We start from the raw sequence: 23,807 nt of genomic DNA, 5'->3' as shown, positions 1-23,807 counted from the left end.
GAGAGTAACCTCTAATTAACTTGATAAGCAGTGGGAGGCAGAGGAGAGCTCGAGGATAATTTGCTCCTCTGCTATGTACAGTGATTGATGAATATACAAAGTCATCAGCTAGTTTCTCGGGCGAGTAGAGAAACACAACAAGAAAGCGGGAAGAACAGCAACTCCAGCAGGAAACAGAAACTCTTGTAATCAGACGCAATGTTTTGTCCGTTCTTCTTCTTCTTCTTCTTGCAGCTATTCCTGTGTGTGGTGTTTTGTCTCTTCTCGAGTATGTTCCGCCAATACCTGCACCTCATTAGCAGCCTGGCGTGTTTACCATCCTTTTTTGAAGAAGAAGAAGAAGAAGAAGAAAACCTAGCAGCTGTAGTCGCAGTGTACCCACTTTTGGTTGGTGTTGCACTCCCAGCCTGACACGCTGTTCTCGAGTTGCTGCAACAACTCTGACGGTAAAGCCCAGAGGAGTGTGTTGTCGGGTGTAGCAGAGTGTCGGTGTACAGGCAGGTGTGATGGCCACCAGTGTCAATTAAGGGGATTGTATAGTGTATGTGTCACAACAGTGGGTAGCGGTGGTCTTCTTCTCTGCATTTACTCTGCGTTAATCTCCCATTGCTTCAAACTCAGGTGAGAGTCTGTGTTTTACATTTTGCTTCTGTAAATACCGTAGACTGTAAATGAAGATGGACGTAGCCTCTGTGGCGTCACCCAAAGGTTTCTGAGGAGCGCTTTTGCTCCGCCATCGCCATCTTGGCAGTGCCTGACCCCGCCCCCAAACTCCCAGCTAATCCAAAAGTGGACATTTTAACGTTGGAGTCTTTGGAGACTGACTCGCTTTTGGAGCGTTGGTCATTAGAGGAACTGCAGGTTTTGGCACTTTGATGTTTGGCTTCATTGTTCAGCCCTGGACGTTGCCACACGGTAAATTCAAGTTACGTTCAAACTTTCTTAAAGATAACTTAAAGACTGAGGCTTCAAAGTGGCGTTTTTAGATTGACTAAAAGCTGCACCGCAGATTCTACACATGAAAATCAGTGGGCCCGTCATGGGGAGTAGCACTCTCTCTCTCTGCTACCAACAGTTGTGTCTTATGTGGCTCAGGAGGAGCTTTTTCAAGTAGATAACCTCGGTGAGGTCACCGCAGTTATCTCAGCTCAGGCTGGGAGACGACACATTTTTAAACAGGAAGCCAGCATTATAGGCTGGGGCTGCTGATACTGAAAGATGTGGACGTTCAGCGGTCGAGGAGAAGGAGTCTTGGAGGAGTCGGGGCTTCTGTTCTGGAGCTTGATCCATAAGATTTAATCGGTCTCTCACAGCTCCTCCAAATTTGTCCTATCAGTGTGTTTGCAGGTTGAAACACCAATGCAACAGTGGTTCAGGACTTTAAGAAGCCGCACGCCAACTTCACAGCTGTTTATCATCCGCTCGACTGTTCAAATGTCTTTCTTTCTTTCCTTGTAGCCATTGTGCTTTATTCCTCTTATGCTTTACTGTTCTTTTCTTTACTCTTTTTGCATATATTCTCTTCATGGCTCATTTCCCCAAATCTTTCGCTCTCTCTCTCCCTCTCTCTCTCTCTCTCTCGCCCTGTTGCCGCAGCAGCAGTTAAGTGAGCACGCAGTATAAAAATGTAAACTCCAGGCACGCATTCTGGCCACTGGGTATTCTTACAGTCTTAGAGTACGCTGAACAAAAATATAAACACAACACACTTTTGTTTTTGCTTCCATTTTTTTCTTGAGTTGAAGTTAAAGATCGAAAACTTCTTCTTTCTAAACAAAAAGCGACTTTTTCACTCGTGTGTGGCACATGAAGCTGCTGATTACACGGAGTGATTACTGCCTTGGGCCGGTTTCTGAGGTACTGAACTGTGTGTGACTCGGGCTACAAGAGAGAGAACAAGTCAGTATCTATATGCAGTGCGACACATCTCCTCTGTGCAGAGTCGATCAGGTTGTTGATTGTTGGCCCACTCCTCTTCCATTGCTGTGCAAAGTGGCCGGATATATTGGCAGGAAGTGGAACATGCTGTCATACACACAGATCCAGAGCGTCCCAAACACGGTCGGAGGGTGACGCGTCTGGTGACTCTGCAGGTCGTGCAAGAGCCGGGATATTTGAAGCTTCCAGAAATTGTGTTCACCACGCCGCACGTCACGCTTTCTACATGCTGCACTTTAATGGATCTTTATTTTATTATCAACTTATCATCTTATTTATTTTATCCTCTTCTGAAGCTCTTTAAGTCTCGTTAGTAGATTGCAGCATCATCGTTTTCTTTAAAGAAATGTGCCTTTATGTTTATTTCTTTATTCCTTAATTTGATATTACAGACAGTTTGCCACTGGGTTAAATTCAAGTTAAACTCCTAATAAATTAGAAGAAATATAATCTTTTTTCACTGTGCCAGAAACATACTGTGATTTCATGTACCGAAATTGATTTGTCACAGAGGGTCAGACTCTGAAATGCCCCTCAGTCAGTTCTCCTGCTGAGAGGAGAACAGGTAAGTGCAGGCGGAGGGCAAAACGTTGATGTCTTCTTTCATAAATCTAAAGATCTGAAACATTGAAGACAACAGCTACGTTTCTTTTCAGGAATGAGAAGGAAAGAAGGGAGAGGAATAAAAGAAGATATAAAGGAAGAGAGAGGAGGACGTAGGAGAAATTAGGAGCCGAGGATGAAGCAGGGATCATCCCTCAGTCTGTCAGTCACAGGCGTCATTTCAGACACTGTTTTGAATTTTGGCTAAACTTAGTTTTCAAAGCTGCATTGATGAGTCTAAAGACGACACCACAATCACCAATCACAAAGAAGATTTTCACTCATTCCTGGGAACCTCCCTCAGAGAGATACGGGCCAGTGCAGAGGAAGGCTTACACCTAGTAAGCATGTGAGAAGGAGGAAAAGATTTTTTTATTTTTTCTCTTTGTCCCTTTTAGACAAAAGAAACAGAGGGACGAGAATGACAGGGATGATTTGAGTGAGGAACAGCAGATTGCCGGTCAGGGAAGCAGGCCAATCCCCTGTACTGTAGGATAATGAGATGAAAAGCTGCAGACTCTGCAGGCATAAACGTTACAGCACAAACCACCCTGTGGATGGATGGATGGATGGATGGATGGATGGATGCATGGAGGGAGGGAGGGAGGGAGGGAGCTAAAGAGATGCAGAATGACAGAAATGGAGCATCAGGGGAGGATGTTAGAGAGACAGAAGGAAGGCGATAATGATGGTGATGGGAGACAAACAAGAAAGGAAGGGAGGAAATTAGAGGGAGGAGGGAATAACAGAGGGAACGAGTTAAGTGGCCAAGAAAGAAATGAGCAGCAGAGACGACGGTGGGAAAAGTTAGTTTGGTTGGAAGCTGCAAAGGATAGAGGGAAAAGAAGAGAAAGGAGATGGAAATGGAGAGCGGCTGAATCAAGAAAGAACAGGTGAGATGGAGGGGGAGGGGAGGGAGAGAGGGAGATTCACAGATGGAGAGGAAATGTTTAGATGGAGGCAGAAGCAAGATAGTGAGAAATACGGAGGGCAAAAGAAAAGACGGGGAGTGGAGAGGACAGACAAAACAGATGAGAGCAGAGACAAGGAAATGAGACGAAGACGAGAGAAGGAAAAACATGTTGTGATAAAAAGCTCAGAGCTTTTTATTTTGTCTCAAAGTCGTCATTTGACACCCCCCCCCCCCCCCCCCCTCTTCTGAAGACATCCTGCGTTTCTCTCCTCTGATTCCTGCCAATCCGGCTCCTCCTGTATCTCCTTCATTACCACAAACTTTACCGTCTCTCCTCTCCACTCCGTTTGTCTGCGGCGTTAAGGCATTAAGCTGTCTCTTGTCCAGGGATTGGTGACTGCAGACTGCAGTATATCCTCTGGCTGGCCGTTTGATCTCACTGGGGAGCGTTTGACTCCCTCTCGTTTTTTTGTCAAACACTGAACCCGTCAAACAAATTCAGGGCATCACGCTCGCTCTCTGACTGACTGCCACTCCGCCGCAGACCCAGCAGGGGGGCAGGAGGGGGACGTGGGATGAAGGGAAAGGGAGAGATTTGCTGGCGTCGGGATCATTATGAATGAGCCGGCTTGGTGATTTCTAAATGTTACTCTCCACCGAGATGCAACACAAGAAAAAAAAAAAAAGAAGCGAGACCATGCAAACTTGTAAGGAGGTAAATATGATAAGATCTCCCCTGGCGGAGCAAGCCAAGTCAAAGAGATGCAGAATACATATAAAACTGCCTCTGTGTCCCTAACAGCGTCTGTGCTGTCAAAACAGAAACCTGAGGCCGGTTTATGAGTGTAGTCACAAACAAATCAGCGCTCATGAATAAGACTCTCTTCATTCATTAGTTTTCAACACAGAGACGGGCACAGCAAAAAATAGAAAGAGGGTGTCTGTTAATCGTCGGGGAAGGACGGACCTCTGCAGAGCCCTCAGACGCTCGCAGCTTGTTAGGAAAAGTTTATTGAGAATAATGAGGGTGCTGTGGTTTTGGCGACAGCGCTCAGTGGCTGCGCTTATTCTCAGGGAGTGATGAGAAGAGCTGCCTTTGAAATCTCCTCCCCTTATAGAACAATCTCAGGGCGTTTTCACACCTACAGCTCGTTTGCTCTGGTCCGTTCAAGTTTGTAAACTTGTCTCATTTTCCTCTTGGTTCGGTCAAACCGCGTCAGAACGTTCACTCCACTTATGGTCGGATCGTCCGGGAAGGAGCAGGGACGTAAACACAGGAAGAAGGTTGCGGGGAACAGTCGAGGTTCAAACTTGTTCTCGTGCTGATGGGGTCAGATCCGGTTCAGACCTCCTTCACATCAAAAACAAACCGCTCCAGAGTTCCCTTGGGGCCCGGACCGAAACCACCTCCTCTCAAGCGTCTCGGTGCGATTGTTTTGGACCTGAGTGCCATTACTGTTCTTACACCTGCCCAAGCCAATCATACCGGATGATATCATAGTGGGAAATGGAGCCAGGGTTCGGTTTAACCGGACTGAAAAGCGCAGGTGTGAAAACACCCTAAGTTCTTCACTTCTAACTGGTAGAAGTATTTCTTTGTACTTGTTTTGAATCTGAAAAGACACAAACTGTTGCAGCAAAGTTAGAAGCACAATATCGTCTTATTAAGCAAAGTGATAAAACATACAAAAACAAATAGATTTGTAGTGAGGGACTAAACAAATATGAATATAATTAGCACAACGTCTTTGCTCAGACAGCAGCATTAAATAGATAAACCTCTGTGAATTGACGTTGTTGCCAGTAAGAGAGCAGCACATTTCCAGGCCACCCCAGTTGTTTCTAGCAACAATCATCGAGCGTCCTCTGGGAATCATTTCCCTCTTTTGCAGATTCTGCTGCGATGACATGCTCACTAGCTGGCTGCTGCTGTGCCAGCCGGCAGGCAGGCTCACACACACACACACACACACACACACACACACACACACACACACTGAGAGAACCAGGAAAACCAAGATGGTGTAACAAACAGGAGAAAAATTTTAATTTCAGCACAGCTTTACGAACCCCGCTCCGCAAACAAATGACTTACCGATCCCGTGCAAAGTGGGGGTAAAATTACAAGCTCTATCTGCCCTACTTAAAACTTAATAATTTGAAGCACATTGCAAAAGCACAAGCTCAGACAGGAGGGAGAGTTGGAAGGAGAAAAAAAAAGGTTGAAAGGCAGTCCAAATGAGATTAAGTCAGAGAGCTGTGAAGAAGAGAGAGGAATGGATGCAGAGGGAAGAGGTCGGAGAAAAAGAGTGAGAGATTTTTGTATCGGAGATGACAAGCAGAAAGATGTGAAGAAATGGACCATGCACTGACTACAGGAAAAGAGAAGGGAAAGAGACTGAGGGAATTAATTTAATGAGGAGAAAGAGAATGGAGAGGAGTGGGTAATGAAGGAAAAGATATCACCTCATGAATCCAGAGCGAACAAATGCAGGTGTACAAGTAGTTCATGTAAAAGTTATACTTTTCATTTTGCTCGTTTTGAATTTTTTTGCACTCCGTCTCCGTCTCCAAGAGGAGCTGAGAAACCTCACCATTAATGAAGCGAAACACAGATAACCTTCAACTAAACACCATGTAATCTTCAACGATTCTAGACATCCCACATTTTAATTCACTTTATGTTTTCTTACATGGGGAAAAAAAAAATCAGCTTAGGTCTATTTTCAGCTCTCCTCAGGGGCTCGTCTGAAGGACTAAGACCAGATACAGTAGAGACAGTGTAAACACATCAGGTGGGACTTCCTCTGCGCAACAACTCATCAGTCACGTTCGTCTTCAAAAGCGTCACTAGTGCATCAATGCAAACATATCTGCCACAGCTGACAGCAGTCGGTGTGTGACGGTGTGTGACGGTGTGTGACGGCGGCGAAATGAAGCGATCACAGAGCTAATTTGAAGATTCGTCTTTGAGGGGTTTTTCTCCACGGCGGCTCATCTTTGTGGCCCCTGCCTCTGCCTTTGATGCGGGGCCCACTGGATGCCAAACAATATGAGCAAACGGATCAGCTGATGATGAAGTGGCGTGGCAAAGTATGGAAATGACACACAGTAACACACACACACACACACACACACACAAACACATACACACACGCACGCAGTGGGTGACTTAATCCTGTCTCTCCTGTGGGGCCTCGGGGCCCTTCTTACCAAGCAGGCGCATTCAGCACATTTCACAGTCTACCCCTTAATCCCTTTAGGAGGCTCCATTACATGTCAACAGTGGCCCACTGCTTACACCAGAGACTGTGTGTGCTGTGTTGTGTGTGTGTGTGTGTGTGTGTGTGTGTGTGTGTGTGTGTGTGTGTGTGTGTGTGTGTGTGTGTGTGTGTGTGTGTGTGTGTGTGTGTGTGTGTGTGTGTGAGCGGATCCTTTATTGCAGTGTGAGAAAATGCTGATCTTATTAAGTCATTTAGGCGAGTACTTAGTATTAGTCTTAGTTCTTTTTACACTGTGTATTTGTTACGGGGACTTTACGGTCAGGAGACACTAAGTTAGTGATTGGAATAATCAATATCACCTGTACCTGTTGGTTTAGTGAAGAGGTGTTACTCCTCACAGGGTTCAGATGAGATAATCCTGTATTAGTGGGGAAATTTGTAGTGTTACAGCAGCAAAGTGGACAGTATAAAGAAAAGAAAAACAGCAAAAATGTCAATATAAAGTACTTTAAAAAAAGATAAATTATAGATAATAATAATATAATATGTAGAATTTATATTTGAATTGAACAAAAATAGCAGCAGAAAAGAGATACTGCTGAGGTCTTGTACCAAACAAACATCTGCGTGTCTTTAACGCCACAATGCTTCATTATAATGCTTTGTTGTGACACTTTTTACCTTTTTATAAACAGTCCCAGCAATTTGAATATTGCAATTTCGATAATATTCCTATTAATTGTTCCGCCCTATCTGAAGGGATGAAAACTGGTATGAATTTGACGTGATGTGGAACAGCAGCAGGGAGCTGACAGGCGGACGCTGCTGCAGCAGGAGGAGAGCTTTTAAAATCTAACAGAAGAGAGATGATTGGTTAAACAGCAGTGTCCATGAAATGTGCTTCTTCATGATCGAATACAGGTAAATACCTGAGCGCTGCTGACGCTTCAGGATGTCTCTGCATCCGTTAGAGGAGGAGGACGTGATGGAACTGAGCTCCATCACTCGAGGTTCCTTTGAGTGTGTGGTAAGCTCTGCTTCTACAGTGTCAGCTGCAGCCGCTGCAGCTGCTGAGCTTGTCAGCAGATCTAATGTTAAGTAAATACATCTCGCGTGTGTGTTGATGGTTTACATGCGTGCGTCTGTATGTGACTCTTTGTACGTGCGTCTCTGTCTAGACTCGTATCTATCAGTGGCTGCTCTGCTTGACAGCGATTTCAGGCTCTCCCGGCTGCTCACAGCTTACAAATTATATCCTCATGTGTAATAACTGGATCATTGGCTGAGTTTAGGACGTGTTTGAGTGGCGGATTACAGCTCTCCCTGTCCCTGGGACGTAACATTGATGTACCATTTGGCAGATGATTTCATGCAAAGCGCCTTACAGGACCGTCGCATGCATTTTTTTTAGCATGGCTGGTCCCCCGGGAGGAATCAAACCTCTCACCCCTGGCTGCACTAACTTCATTCTTCACCATGAGGGCCACAGAACCAGCCTGTGTCCCCCTCTAACCTCCTCACCCTTCCCTGCTGTACTCTAAATCTGCTGTCTGGGAATTTGGCCCATCGAAACAAACAGCCCAGCAGCGTTTGGCCACGGCTAATCCCGAAAAAGGGAGAGGATGGAGAAAAGAGAAATGGAATAGGGAAGGTTTTTTTCTAAAGGATGGTTACAGAGGAAACTGCTAATGAGTGAATAGGGACAAGAGAGATACTGTAAGTGGAAACAGGCAGAATAGAAACAGAGAAGAAGAAGCGAGATAGATGTATGTTCAGGTATTTTTATTGACATACGTGTCAGAGCTCAGGAGATACTGGATTATAAACTAAATGATATTTGAATCATCTGATAACTATATGATCATATTCAGTTAATATCCAGTTAAGTTTCTGATAAAGATATCTTAAATGTGGTTGTTATAGTGATGAAAAATAAGCTCAACAGCAGAGATGTCCGGAGCCGATCCTCAGGATCAGTATGGGGAAGAGTCCGTCCGTATTTTAATGGATTGGTATTTGTTTATTTAATGCAGATCAAAATCCGATCCTTCCAGTCCTGTTGTCTGCCGTGTTTTATTCCACCTCAGCATGCCAGAGTCGCAGCTCCTGTCCTACACTGAGGTTTTGGAAAAACACAGGTTCATTAAGCTCTGACTTTAATAATCGTTAGCAAATTGTTGTTGGAAACATTCAGTTAGCAGCTTTTCATACTTAGCCGGTTAAAATGACAAACATGGCCGGCGATACGTCGCGCCAGCTGTCACTGATTAATTCTAATCGTGTGAGTAACTTGATGACGGGCCCAAATTAAACCTGGCTGTTGTTGGTTTGTCTGCACGCCGCTGTCAGCACCTGTCAGAGGTGGTTTGTGAGGGAAGAAGCTCCACTCTGCAGCACCACTGTGCAACCGTTAAGTGATTGTTTAGTTACAACAAATCCACCAGAGTGAGACGCCTTTTCTGGCTCGTCACGCCACTATCTCCCAAATGATCATATCATATCAATAATTTTAGCTCATAGACTTTTGAACCAGGATCTTAAGTATTTGAATCAAGAAGTAGTTTACAGCTGTTTTTGTTTTTTTTTAATGCACGGGATACACAGGGTGTTTAATCAGCATTAAAGTCAAGTAAATGTCTGTATCAGATTGGACTCAGTTTTTGACAGATAACCAGTGTTGCAGGACGTCCCTACTGATCAGCGCTCTCTGGTGGACAAACTGTATGATGGTTACACTATTTCCAGATCACCTCAAACATATCTTAGGTATTGTTGTACTGCAACGATACCTGTTTACCAGTACATGTGATATAATTCTCTGTGTGCTCTCGCTCATATATTTGTGATGGATTAAAATTGACAGATTATATCACACCAGCCTTTTCATTCACATGAGGTCTGTGTTTGTGCTCTCAAAAGAAAAAAATGTGTCAGACCAAATTTATTGCCTCGCCCTGTCGTCTCTCCCAATACTGTGTTTCAAATCTTTATGCATGTGTGTGTGTGTGTGTGTGTGTGTGTGTGTGTGTGTGTGTATGCACTGAGAGGGTACATCCTCCAGTGATCGATTCTGAAGTGTGCTGTAATGCATTTTAAAAGGCTGAACACTAAAGCTGTCAGCCCTCGAGGGAGAATGATAGAAACAAGTTAGGGAACGCTAGACAGCAAACTGTCTGAGCTCGTCCTCCCCAAGGATTTTCACCTCAAAGCTCACAATATCCTGAACTTGTCTCCTCGCTACAGTAAATATTATGTCAACAGGACAGATGCACATGGGCCTCGTGGTTATTTTGCTGCAGTGATTTGGAGATGTGTCAAGGAGGGAAAGGACGCGGGCGTCACTTTGTTTTGTTGGCAGTTTAACGGTGGTACGTTTCACAACTCAGTAGTTATTGGTGGAATTGGACAGATTGTCAAAGTGAAGGTTGAATAACTTTCAGTCTGTATGAAGAATGAGAAACGATGATGCGCTATAGGAACGACTCGGTGGCAAATCTCCTCCCAGTCTGTTTGATGGCGGCTCAGGTCTGATGTTGTCAACTTTTGAATTATTTCTGTTAAAAACCTGTCGCTGCAACCAGAATGAGAGATTTGAAGCATGAAATTTGATCTTGAAGTATTTCTCCTACTCCAAGTCCTCATGAGACTTGATGTTATAAACACTTGTTCTCCCCAATTTTTATTTATGTGGTTTCTTTTCTTTTTTTATTTGAATAGTTTTTTTTTTTAGTTTTTATATTAGTTCCTTTCACCAAAATGAGTGTTTTGGTCACAAATATAAACTTTCTTAAGTTTTCAAATGAAAAGTTTTGTCCGAACTCTAAAACTGCAACGATTAGTTGCATTAGTCGATAGAGAGTGGAGGTAGCCTGGAGTTTGACCTCCGTCACTCTACTCACCTACTGCTATTTATCTTTGGACTATTTCAAGCACAAGCACAAGCTAAGCTTCTGTTTGTTGTTTGTCGTCTACTGTTTTCATTCCACCGACTAAGTGTTGTGTTCGCAATGACACTTTTACACAAGTGAAGTTCCCAACAGATAAAGTTATTTGAGTCTGAGTTGAGCTGAAAGGAAATGAATCGGCAACTGTTTTGATGGTCAGTTCATTGATTTAATAATGTTCATTGATTTAATAATGTCAGATTTAGCTGCTTTTCTCAGTCTCATGTTATAGTACGTTGAATATCTTTGGATTTTGGACTGTTTGTTGAACAAACCTACGTTGACGCGATGCAGCTGGCGGCATATGTTGCGTATCCTCTGTGTCTGTTTATGCCAGATGCTGAACAATGAGTTCAGCTTCATGAGTGAGAACCACTTGTCTGAAGTGTGATAATGCTCTACAGTAATACAAGCAAGATAAGGAAAATGTGCAGGCGCTAATTAAGTAGACTCTCTATCTTCCTCCTCCTCCTCTCTGCAGGTTTACTCCCTCTAATAACCAACAATACAACCCTTGTTTCCTCAGAGAGAGAGAGAGAGGCCTTTTCTTTAATCCCTGCCTCTGGATGAAAGCAGTGGAGGAAGATGATTATCATAAACTGCAGAGTTTTATCTGTGAGGGCGGCTGGTCGTCTCCTCTGATGGGTCGTTTGGATCCTGTCCCTGCTTGATGACATCAGCAGCGGGATTGACAATAAAAGGCAATGGAGTTTGTTAAGGGCCTCGGTGCAGCCAGCAGACAGGCCGCAAATCAGTGGAGGGGTTTATGATGATTGGGCAGACACGACTGCGCGCACACACTCCATGACCCCTACACACACTCTCTCTCTCTCTCACACACACACACACAGACAAAAAATCTGACACACACAAATTTACAAGCCAGTCATGTGTATTTAAACCTGAGGTGCAAATATACGCCTCCTTTGAATCTCTCATAGACGCTGTCGCCGGTGACGATACTGCCAACACTTTACCGTGAACTCAGCACAGTGAATCTGCCTTAATGGGAGTTCTGCAGTGGAATTAAAACAGTCTTTAGCCAAAACAACACAAAACAGACAACACGGTTGATAATAACCTACAATTAGCTAAAAATATACAGATGTGCAGTCTCGTCAGATGTTTAGTTCCAGTTAGCGTTTAGCCAGCGTTTAACCTTTGAAGGAATCTGTGTCTGGAGTTGTTTTGATTTCAGTTGCTAATGTGTTCCAGAGCTGACAGCTCTTTGTGGAGAAAGCTGATTGTCCAAATTTAGATCAATGATGTGATATGTTACAGTTGCCATTCACCACACTCTTAGTTTCTCTGTTACTGTCTCGCCTTTGGATATATCTGGAGAGACTCTGGGGCTAAACTGTTGAAGATGAATGAAGTAGATTGTGTCTTCTCGGTATGTGTTTTCCATTGCCTGATTGGCTGGCCGTTATACTGGGAACTCGCTGTCTCAACTGTCCACAGTAGATGGTATGCCCATGTTATTCCTCAGCAGAGGAGCTGAGGTGGTGAGAGAGATGGGTTAGAGCCCATTATAACTGCACCATTGTCTGTCTGTGGCTAATACATCCTGTGCACTTCAACAAACTTTCTATCTTTTAAGAAAATCACTTTTACCAACACTCGAAAGAAATAAGAGCATAGATAGATATACACTGTATTTATCCCCTAGGGGAAATTTCATGTAACATGCATGAGAAGATAAATGTGTGCATCAAATCTAAGAGACACAGACACTGAGCTGCATTCAAAATAAATGACATGACAATGACATTTATCTCGGGAGGGAATTTTGTTCTCAAAATCTGCACATGTTCATGTCTCACAAGGACAACTATTGTAGACATATGGTCATATAAACTTAGTACATACATACGTCTTGGCCTCCAATGCAACAGTAAGAAACCTTGGAGTCTCCAAGTGCTGCTCGTTGTGTGAGCTGTTCGGTTTCTCTCTATAATTTTGCAAGCTATTGACCTTACTCTGTAAAGTGCCTTGAGATGATTCGTAAAAAATAAAATTGAATTGAATTGAATTATACATATTACGTATATACAGACACATCTACACCTGGTATTCATCAAGGTATTTCATATAGGGCTGCTTTGCTGAAGCAGGTTCTCCTCCATTTAACTTGTAACACTCGTCCAGCTGTTTCAGGTGTGTTAGGTGGGAAATAGTTTTAACATATTTCAGTTTTAATAGCAGTATTTCAACAAACATGCTGCTAATACTGTTTTATTATTGGGCCACAACAGCATGAAAATGTGATACGAGCACATGGGTAGTTTCAAGTGTGTGTATGTGTTTGCGTCTTGGACAGCATCTGTCCTCAGGAATGATACTGTGGAGTCAGTGAATATTCTCCTCCAGGCCTCGGACTACTTTTTATCACTCCCTCTCTCCTCCTCTTTGATCCCCTCTCATCCGTCTTACTACTTTTTGCCCTCGCCTTTCTCATTCTTGCACTTCACATCCTCTGCATATTCACACAGGCCTATCGCTACATCTCTTTGACTGCACCCCCACCCCCCCCTGTCTCTGTCTGTATTTGTCTCATGTTTAACTCCACAGTTTGACCTCCAACTCCTCTGTAAGATGTCCCACCGGCTGCTTAAGTATTCTGCAAACAGCAGCATGTGTTATTGCTCCCCTTTACTTTGCGAGACAGCAGGAATTTTCCATAGTTCTGGTCTCCCTATAAAACTGCTCGGCCCTGACAGATTGTGTTGATGAATCAGCCCATGTCTGCCTCATATTGGAGTGCTTTTCTCTGCGGCTCCTGACTGCCGTCTACAAGTCGTACAACTCCCTCTTTGTGCATTTATCCTCACAACTGTCCTTTATAAGTGAAATACACTTTGCAAAAATGGAAATTCAACATCTGAAAAAAAAAAATCTAGTGGTGTTGAGTCATTTGCTTTTCAGTGGACTGGACTGGATCAAAATTACGTAGCCATGCAGACAGGTTTTGAAGTGGTCGGACCTTTTTGATGCACCTATCTGGCAGCTGCTGGCAGTCTGGTATTCAGAGTGTAGTCAGCCTTTTCTGGAATATTGCAGAGTAAAATTAGATCTGTAATTGGAAATTTCATCTTCCTTCAACCAACTCATATGTACCATGAATTTTTCTGTCATTTAAGAAGAGAGCTCCACTCGATTCTTGTTTTCCTGAAGCTCTAGAGCAGCAGAAGTGTGGCAGCTTTAGCCCTTCTTTGCTTTTTTTTTTCATGATATAATATTGGGTAGGCATTAATAGATAAATACATCGGTAGCCAATCTGTGTGCGTGCCGATCATCTGGTGAGCTGCAGTGCATGAAAAAGTCAAGTAATAGCTGTCTCCTATTGTTGACTTATCTAAGTAGCAGTTTGTCATGGTGTTTCATCTCATACTAGTTGAATACTGGACTATGATGAAGCATTGAGTGGTGTCAGTTTGGTGTCTGTCAGCTCCTTAAGATGTAAAATGGTTCCAGTTTTCTCTCTCTGTGCCAGTCGTGCCGATTGTTGTAGTTGGGATTAAAATTTTCTCCAGCACATGGTTCATTAACGCCATGTTTTCATCTCTGTGACTGCTGTAGGCTAGGCAACAGTCAAAACCCAGAATGCAGCTCTCACAGCTCATGTCCCAGTGCGTTTGTCTGGTTTACCGTCATTAACGTTTGCATTTCATGCTGTGAATCCTTTTTTTTTTTTTTTTTAAATAAGATTTTAGGATTTTGTTTGGACATAAATGTGGCAGCTTTGCAAGGCAACGTATTTTTTGAGGGACGACTAATCTGTGTTGTAATTCTCGTGACTGTCATGTGAATTTAGGTATTTAATGTTCTTTACCTATTCCAGTTCACAGGTAACTGTTCAGGTGCTGCTAATATGAAATTATGGCTTGAATAATGCAGATAGTGAACATTTAATGATTTCACATTCAGCACTTTCAAGGAAAGAAACTATAACAAGAAAATAAATAATGCCTGTCTAGTGGTAATAATTATATAAAGGTAATACAGGGTATATGTCACAGGTAGGGACGCTCGTTAACAGACACGATTAAAATGTACTATTTAGTATAGATGAGTGTCTGTTACCCATTTAAAAAATACTAATACATAGGGGTTAAAGTGGAGACACAGAGGCAGGAGAGAAACTCCTTCCGGCAGATCATTACACAAAGCGATGGTCCTTTTAACTTCATTGTTGCAGAAGAAGCGACGACCCACTTATCCAGGAACACATAAAAAGCTCTATGTTATAAATTCATGAGGTTATTCTAGAGATCAGCTCTACCTGTGATTTAAAAAAAAAAAAAAAAAGAGAGCACAGGAGCAGAATCGCTTGTTGACTGGTTCTGGTGTGAACAGCCGGGCTACTGCTCGCACAACAGAGTCAGACTGGCATTAAACTTCAAAATATAATAAACAAGCCAGCTCTACATCTGTCTTCAGCACAGCGGACGGCTTATCTACTTGTTTTTATCATATTTATTTATATATCTGGTCTACAGTCTGTTAACTGTCAGAATACTTGATGGTACAGATTTCCCGGGATATTTTAACAGTTTAACTGATTTTATTAATCGGTCAAATTCCTTTTGTCGGTTAACGGTTAATTACGAACAACCCTGGTCACAGGATAACTTGAGTTGTAAAATGTAAATTTAACAGTTGCACAACATTCATCCAACCACCATTTCCAGCTCTGAGCATATCACTGTACCCAGTTAGTTCAGCAGCAGAATAACCTCGGTGTCCTTTTATCTCCCTGATTGGCGTTCTGAGAAAAGAACAAGGGCTGCAGCAGATTTTTCTGGGCCTTCATCTGTCAGACGAGGGCAATAACTTGTGTAATCTCAAAACGAACATGTCCATTCCCCAACATCAGTCTGTATAAATTAGACGCCAGTCATGATAATAGAAATCCAACCCTGACTGTGTACTTTGGTCTCTCGCTCTGCTCAGTTGATGCAGTTTGACCTCCAAGCTTTTCTTGTACACATCTCAGTGGTATTCGGCAACATTTCATATTACCGCAGCACAGTTTGAAGGGAGGTTTTGCATATATTAGGCTTCCAGTCTCCTTCATAAATCTGTTTCGGCTCTGACACTGTGTGGCCATCATTTAGCAATCGTCTGTCTCCTGACATCTCACTCTGCCTTATTTGCCTTCAGCCTTCATTTGTTTTTGGTCGTCGGCAGCTGTTTTATGCTTGTTCCTGTCAGCTGTAAGAGGAGAACATTGGATGGACTGCTGAATATGCCAAGTGAACACAAAAAGAAAAAAGGGGGGAGTGTTAAAGTTAACCCTCTCTCTCTCTCTCTCTCTCTCTGTCTTTCCAGGTATTCAAGCTGAAGGCGGTCCAGCTAGCCGAGAAGCTGCTCCCTGCCTTTAACACCCCCACAGGGATCCCCTGGGCCATGGTCAACCTTAAGAGGTTAGTGACTCTGCCACTGAAAACCAGTAGACAACCTGAGACAAATACAAATCCAGAGCCTGACTCTGTGCGTGATTTGAATTTCAGAGGAATATATATGAGGAGTTTGTCTGGAACAATTTGTTTTTCTCTTTTAACCCAAAGTTTTTTCAATGGTCTGAAAATCAAAATTTTACAGCTGCAGAAATATTGAAATGTCTGAAATACACTTGTTAAAAAAGACAGTTTTCATAATACAATTTTATATTCATTTATTTATTTCAAACCAGAAAAACATTCTTATACTGACTGTGCATCTGCCTCACAAATAGTCATTTGAACTCTTAATTCTTTATCTTACTATACTGCTAGTTTCCACTTAAACTGCTGTGAAATCTCACATTCTCTGGTTTTTAAAACTGGTCTCAAAGCCACGTTAAACCTGAACACTAGTGAAGAGCTAAATAATATCATCTGAAATCAATATCAATATTAATTGTCACGTTTACCTGGGTTCTTTGTACTAAACAATTTTTTTTTAGTAAAATGGCCTCCGCTTTAGCATTGTCTCGAAAACATGAGATGAAATAATATTGTGAATAGAGTTTGACTTTTACAGTGTGAAGTGAGATTATTCTAACAAACGCTTTTGTAAAAGACTGTTGCATTTGAATCGACTACTTCGGTGGCCATCTTAACCTCCGTTAACCTCCGTCACTATACTCGGTTGCTGGTAAACAAAATCAGTTCTTCAGAAGCAACGGCATTTACTCTCCGTAGACCGAACACAGAAGGTTAATTAAGTATCTTAAAACTACCAGCCAAAGAACACGAAGAACAGCCCACATATCAAACTGCGACAGGTTGTGAACTGAGGCCTCTAACGATGGACGAGTTGTTGTACTTTCAAGGGGAAAAGCGGCAGCCAACATGCAGAAGTTATTTTACCATTAACATAATCACAATGTCAGTTTTGACAACGTTTCGATTAATTAACCAGCCGTGCAGTTCATTTCTTCATCATTATTGATTCTGATTAAAACCTTGTTAAGTGCTAAAATGTAGTACATTATAAATCCTTCTTATCTGCCTACATGGCTCTCTAATGCGCACGCACACACACACACACACACACACACACACACACACACACACACACACTGAATGTTTGTCTCATAATATCTGTAAGGATCTTTAATTAACTCTGAAGGTCTGAAAGTAAGTCAGGAGCAGCAGTACAAACACACACACACACACACACACACACACACACACACACAGAGGAGTCATAGCAAAGATGCATTATGATCCAAGTTTCCTTCAAATCCTTTGTTTTATCATTTTATGGAGAAAAGTCAAAGGTATTTAATGTTGTTAAATGTGTTTGAGTGAATATTGTTGGGGAGGTCTTCAAACTGCCCTGGCGACACTGTGGGGGGGGGGGGGGGGGTGTCAAACTTGATTAACTGAAATATCTGTCTATACGTGTGTGTGTGTGTGTGTGTGTGTGTGTGTGTGTGTGTGTGTGTGTGAGAGATAGAGAGAGAGAAGAGCCTTGAGGGCAATTTTTGGATCCTGTGTAAATGTGTTTCTGCACAAACGTGTGAGAGAAGTGTTAAATCCAACTTTTAGAAACCTGTCGTCACCTGCCAACCTTCTGCTTCTAACAGTGGCTTTCCTGTTGTAGCTGCAGCTTGAAGTGCAGCGTTACCCCCCCCCCGAGGGGGGGGGGGGGGGGGGGGGGGGGGGGTAGAAACAGACATGCCCTCAAGGCTCTTCTCTCTCTCTATCTCTCACACACACACACACACACACACACACACACACACACACACACACACACACACACACGTATAGACATATATTTTCAGTTAATCAAGTTTGACACCCCCCCCCCCCCCCCAACAGTGTGCCAGGGCAGTTTGAAGACCTCCCCAACAATATTCACTCAAACACATTTAACAACATTAAATACCTTGACTTTTCTCCATAAAATGATAAAACAAAGGATTTGAAGGAAACTTGGATCATAATGCATCTTTGCTATGACTCCTCTGTGTTTGGTGTGTGTGTGTGTGTGTGTGTTGTTGTGTGTTTGTACTGCTGCTCCTGACTTACTTTCAGACCTTCAGAGTTAATTAAAGATCCTTACAGATATTATGAGACAAACATTCAGTGTGTGTGGTGTGTGTGTGTGCGTGTGTGTGTGTGCGTGTGTGTGTGCGTGCGCATTAGAGAGCCATGTAGGCAGATAAGAAGGATTTATAATGTACTACATTTTAGCACTTAACAAGGTTTTAATCAGAATCAATAATGATGAAGAAAATGAACTGCACGGCTGGTTAAATTAATCGAAACTTGTACAAAACTGACATTGTGATTATGTTAATGGTAAATAACTTCTGCATGTTGGCTGCCGCTTTTCCCCTTTGAAAGTACAACAACTCGTCCATCGTTAGATGGCCTCAGTTCACAACCTGTCGCAGTTTGATATGTGGGGCTGTTCTTCGTGTTCTTTGGCTGGTAGTTTTAAGATACTTAATTAACCTTCTGTGTTCAGTCTACGGAGAGTAAATTCCGTTGCTTCTGAAGAACTGATTTGTTTACCAGCAACCGAGTATTAGTGACGGAGGTTAACGGAGGTTAAGATGCTCACGAAGTAGTCGATTCAAAAATGACAGTCTATTTACAAAAGCGTTTGTTAGAATAATCTCACTTTCACACTGTAAAAGTCAAACTTCTATTCACAATATTATTTCATCTCATGTTTTCGAGACAATGCTAAAGGCGGAGGCCATTTTACTTTTTAAAAAAAAATTGTTTAGTACAAAGAACCCAGGTAAACGTGACAATTAATATTGATATTTTGATTTCAGATGATATTGGTTAGCTCTTCACTAGTGTTCAGGTTTAACGTGGCTTTGAGACCAGTTTTAAAACCAGAGAATGTGAGATTTCACAGCAAGTTTAAGTGGAAACTAGCAGTAGTAAGTAAAGAATAAGAGTTCAAATGACTATTTGTGAGGCAGATGCACAGTCAGTATAAGAATGTTTTTCTGGTTTGAAATAAATAAAATGAATATAAGATATTGTATTATGAAAACTGTCTTTTTTAACAAGTGTATTTTCAGACATTTCAATATTTCTGCAGCTGTAAAATTTGATTTCAGACCATTGAAAAAAACGTTTGGGTTAAAAGAGGAAAAACAAATTGTTCCAGACAAACTCCTCATCTATATTCCTCTGAAATTCAAATCACGGCACAGAGTCAGGCTCTGGATTTGTATTTTGTTCTCAGGTTGTCTACTGGTTTTCAGTGGCAGAGTCACTTAACCTCTTAAGGTTGACCATGGCCCAGGGGATCCCTGTGGGGGTGTTAAAGGCAGGAGCAGCTTTCTCGGCTAGCTGGACCGCCTTCAGCTTGAATACCTGGAAAGAAGAGAGAGAGAGAGAGAAGAGAGGGTTAACTTTAACACTCCCCCCTTTTTTCTTTTTGTGTTCACTTGCATATTCAGCAGTCCATCAATGTTCTCCTACAGCTGACAGGAACAAGCATAAAAACAGCTGCCGACGACCAAAAAACAAATGAAGGCTGAAGGCAAATAAGGCAGAGTGAGATGTCAGGAGACAGACGATTGCAAATGATGGCCACACAGTGTCAGAGCCGACGAAACAGATTTATGAAGGAGACTGAAGCCTAATATATGCAAAACCTCCCTTTCAAACTGTGCTGCGGTAATATTGAAATGTTGCCGAAACCACTGAGATGGTGTACAAGAAAGCTTGGAGGTCAAACTGCATCAACTGAGCAGAGCGAGAGACCAAAGTACACAGTCAGGGTTGGATTTTCTATTATCATGACTGGCGTCTAATTTATACAGACTATGTTTGGGGAATGACATGTTCGTTTTGAGATTAACACAAGTTATTGCCCTCGTTGACAGATGAAGGCCCAGAAAAATCTGCGAAGCCCTTGTCTTTTCTCAGAACGCCAATCAGGGAGATAAAGGACACCGAGGTTATTCTGCTGCTTGAACTAACTGGGTACAGTGATATGCTCAGAGCTGGAAATGTGGTTGATGAATGTTGTGCAACTGTTAAATTTACATTTTACAAAACTCAAGTTATCCTGTGACTAGGGTTGTTCGTAATTAACGCGTTAACCACAAAAGGAAATTTGACCGATTAATAAAATCAGTTAAACTGTTAAAATATCGGAAATCTGTACCATCAAGTATTCTGACAGTTAACAGGACTGTACACCAGATATATATAATAAATATGATAAAAACAAGTAGATAAGCCGTCCGCCTGTGCTGAAGAAGATGTAGAGCTGGCTGTGTTATTATATTTTTGAAGTTTAATGCCAGTCTGACTCTGTTGTGCGAGCAGTAGCCCGGTGTTCACACCGAACCAGTCAACAAGCGATTCTGCTCCTGTGCTCTCTTTTTTTTTTTTTTTTAATCACAGGTAGAGCTCATCTCTAGAATAACCTCATGAATTTTATAACATAGAGCTTTTTATGTGTTCCTGGATAAGTGGGTCGTCGCTTCTTCTGCAACAATGAAGTTAAAAGGACCATCGCTTTGTGAATGATCTGCCGGAAGGAGTTTCTCTCCTGCCTCTGTGTCTCCACTTTAACCCTATGTATTAGTATTTTTTAAATGGGTAACAGACCACTCATCTATACTAAATGTACATTTTAATCTTGTCTGTTAACGAGCGTCCCTACCTGTGACATATTACCCTGTATTACCTTATATTATATATACCACTAGACAGGCATTATTTTATTTCTTGTTATAGTTTCTTTCTTGAAAGTGCTGAATGTAAAATCATTAAATGTTCACATCTGCATTATTCAAGCCATAATTTCAGATTAGCAGCACCTGAACAGTTACCTTTGAACTGGAATAGGTAAAGAACATAAAATACCTAAATTCACATGACAGTCACGAGAATTACAACACAGATTAGTCGTCCCTCAAAAAAAACGTTGCTTGCAAAGCTGCCACATTTATGTCCAAACAAAATCCTAAAATCTTATTTAAAAAAAAAAAAAAAAGGATTCACAGCATGAAATGCAACGTTAATGACGGTAACCAGACAAACGCACCTGGGACATGAGCTGTGAGAGCTGCATTCTGGGTTTTTGACTGTTGCCTAGCCTACAGCAGTCACAGAGATTGAAAACATGGCGTATGAACCATGTGCTGGAGAAAATTTTAATCCCAACTACAACAATCGGCACGACTGGGCCAGAGAGAGAAAACTGGAACCATTTTACATCTTAAGGAGCTGACAGGCACCAAACTGACACCCACTCAATGCTTTATCATAGTCCAGTATTCAACTAGTATGAGATGAAACACCATGACAAACTGCTACTTAGATAAGTCAACAATAGGAACAGCTATTACTTGACTTTTCAAGCATGCAGCTCACCAGTATGATCGGCACGCACACAGATTGGCTACCGATGTATATTATCTATTAATGCCTACCCAATATTATATCATGAAAAAAAAAGCAAAGAAGTGGCTAAGCTGCCCACTTCTGCTGCTCTAGAGCTTCAGGAAAACAAGAATCGAGTGGAGCTCTCTCTAAATGACAGAAAAATTCATGTACAATGAGTGAGTTGGTTGAAGGAAGATGAAATTTCCAATCAGATCTAATTTTACTCTGCAATATTCCAGAAAAGGCTGACTACACCTTGAATACCAGACTGCCAGCAGCTGCCAGATAGGTGCATCAAAAAGGTCCGACCACCTTCAAAACCTGTCTGCATGGTACGTAATTTGATCCAGTGCCAGTCCACGAAAAGCCAAATGACTCAACACCACTAGATTTTTTTTTGTCAGAATGTTGGAATTTCCATTTTTGCAAAGTGTATTTCACTTATAAAGACAGTTGTGAGGATAATGCAACAAAGAGGAGTTGTACGACTTGTAGACGGCAGTCAGGAGCCGCAAAGAAAAAGCACTCCAATATGAGGCAGACATGGGCTGATTCAAACACAATCTGTCAGGCCGGCACAGTTTTATAGGAGAGACCAGAACTATGGATAATGTCCTGCGTCTCGACAAAGTAAAGGGAGCAATAACACATGCTGCTGTTTGCGAATACTTAAAGCAGCCGGTGGGGACATCTTACAGAGGAGTTGGAGGTCAAACTGTGGAGTAAACATGAGGACAATACAGACAGAAGACAGGGGGGTGGGGGTGCAGTCCAAGAGATGTAGCGATAGGCCTGTTGAATATGCAGAGGATGTGAAGTGCAAGAATTTGAGAAAGAGCGAGGGCAAAAAGTAGTAAGACGGATGAGAGGGATCAAGAGGAGGAGAGGGGAGTGATAAAAAGTAGTCGAGGCCTGGAGGAGAATATTCACTGCTCCACAGTATCATTCCTGAGGACAGATGCTGTCCAAGACGCAAACACATACACACACTTTGAAACTACCCATGTGCTCGTATCACATTTTCATGCTGTGTGGCCCAATAATAAAACCAGATAGCAAGCATGTTTTGAAATACTTGCTATGTAAAACTGAAATATGTTAAAACTATTTCCCACCTAACACAACGTGAACGAGCTGGGACGAGTGTTACAAGTAAATGGAGGAGAACCTGCTTCAGCAAAGCAGCCCCTATATGAAAATACCTTGATGAATACCAGGTTAGATGTGGTCTGTATATTACGTATATGTATATTCAAATTCAATTCAATTTTATTTTTACGAATCATCTCAAGGCACTTTACAGAGAGGTCAATAGCTTGCAAAAATTATAGAGAAGAAACCGACAAGCCTCACACAACGAGCAGCACGTTGGAGGCTCCAACAGGTTTCTACTGTTTGCATTGGAGCAAGACGTAATTATGTGTAAGTTTATATGACCATATGTCTACAATAGTTTGTCTTGTGAGACATGAACATGTGCAGATTTTGAGAACAAATCTCCTCCGAGAATAAATGTCATTGTCATGTCATTTATTTTTGAATGCAGCTCAGTGTCTGTGCCTCTTAGATTTGATGCACCATTTATTTCTCATGCTTTACATGAAATTTCCCCCTAGGGGATAAATACAGTGTATATCTATCTATCCTCTTATTTCTTTCGGAGTTTGGTAAAAGTGATTTTTTCTAAATAGATAGAAGTTTTGTGAGGTGCACAGGATTATTAGCCACAAGACAAGACAAATGTATGGCAGTTATAATGGGCTCTAACCATCTCTCTCACCACTCAGCTCCTCTGCTGAGGAATAACATGGGCATACCATCTACCGTGACAGTTTGAGAACAGCGAGTTCCCAGTTATAACGGGCCAGCACAATCAGGCAATGGAAAACACAATACACCGAGAAGACACAAATCTACTTCATTCATCTTCAAAGTTTAAGCCCCAGAGGTCTTCTCCAGAATAATCCAAGGCGAGACAGTAACAAGAGAAACTAAAGAAGTGTGAGTGAATGGCAAACTGTAACATATCACAGTCATTGATCTAAATTGTGACATCAGCTTCTCCACAAAAGACTGTCGTCTGGAACACATTAGCAACTGAAATCAAAAACAACTCGGGACACAGATTCCTTCAAAGGTTAAATGCTGGCTAAACGCTAACTTGGAACTAAACATCTGACCAGACTGCAACATTTGTATATTTTTAGCTAATGGTGTAGTTATTATCAACCGTGTTTGTCCTGTTTTGTGTTGTTTTGGCTAAAGACTGTTTTAATTCCACTGCCAGAACCCCATTAAAGGCGATGTCAGCTGTGCTGAGTTC

At 42.1% G+C, this 23,807-nt stretch overlaps 1 protein-coding gene across 1 annotated transcript in view; it reads left to right on the top strand.

Annotated features, from left to right (window-relative positions):
* The window catches only part of man1a2 (mannosidase alpha class 1A member 2), a 130,954-nt gene that overhangs the window by 81,804 nt on the left and 25,343 nt on the right, over nucleotides 1-23,807 (top strand). Inside the window, exon 6 of the mRNA XM_022741006.1 lies at nucleotides 15,954-16,048. Coding sequence (XP_022596727.1) covers nucleotides 15,954-16,048 — 95 coding nt within the window. The remainder of the gene's footprint in view (nucleotides 1-15,953; nucleotides 16,049-23,807) is intronic.

Source organism: Seriola dumerili, unplaced genomic scaffold (assembly GCF_002260705.1).
Source record: "Seriola dumerili isolate Sdu_G_001 unplaced genomic scaffold, Sdu_1.0 BDQW01000052.1, whole genome shotgun sequence".
Classification (NCBI taxonomy): Eukaryota; Metazoa; Chordata; class Actinopteri; order Carangiformes; family Carangidae; genus Seriola; species Seriola dumerili.
The sequence above is the reverse complement of the archived record's forward strand: the minus strand, read 5'-3'. Positions and strand labels throughout refer to the sequence as shown.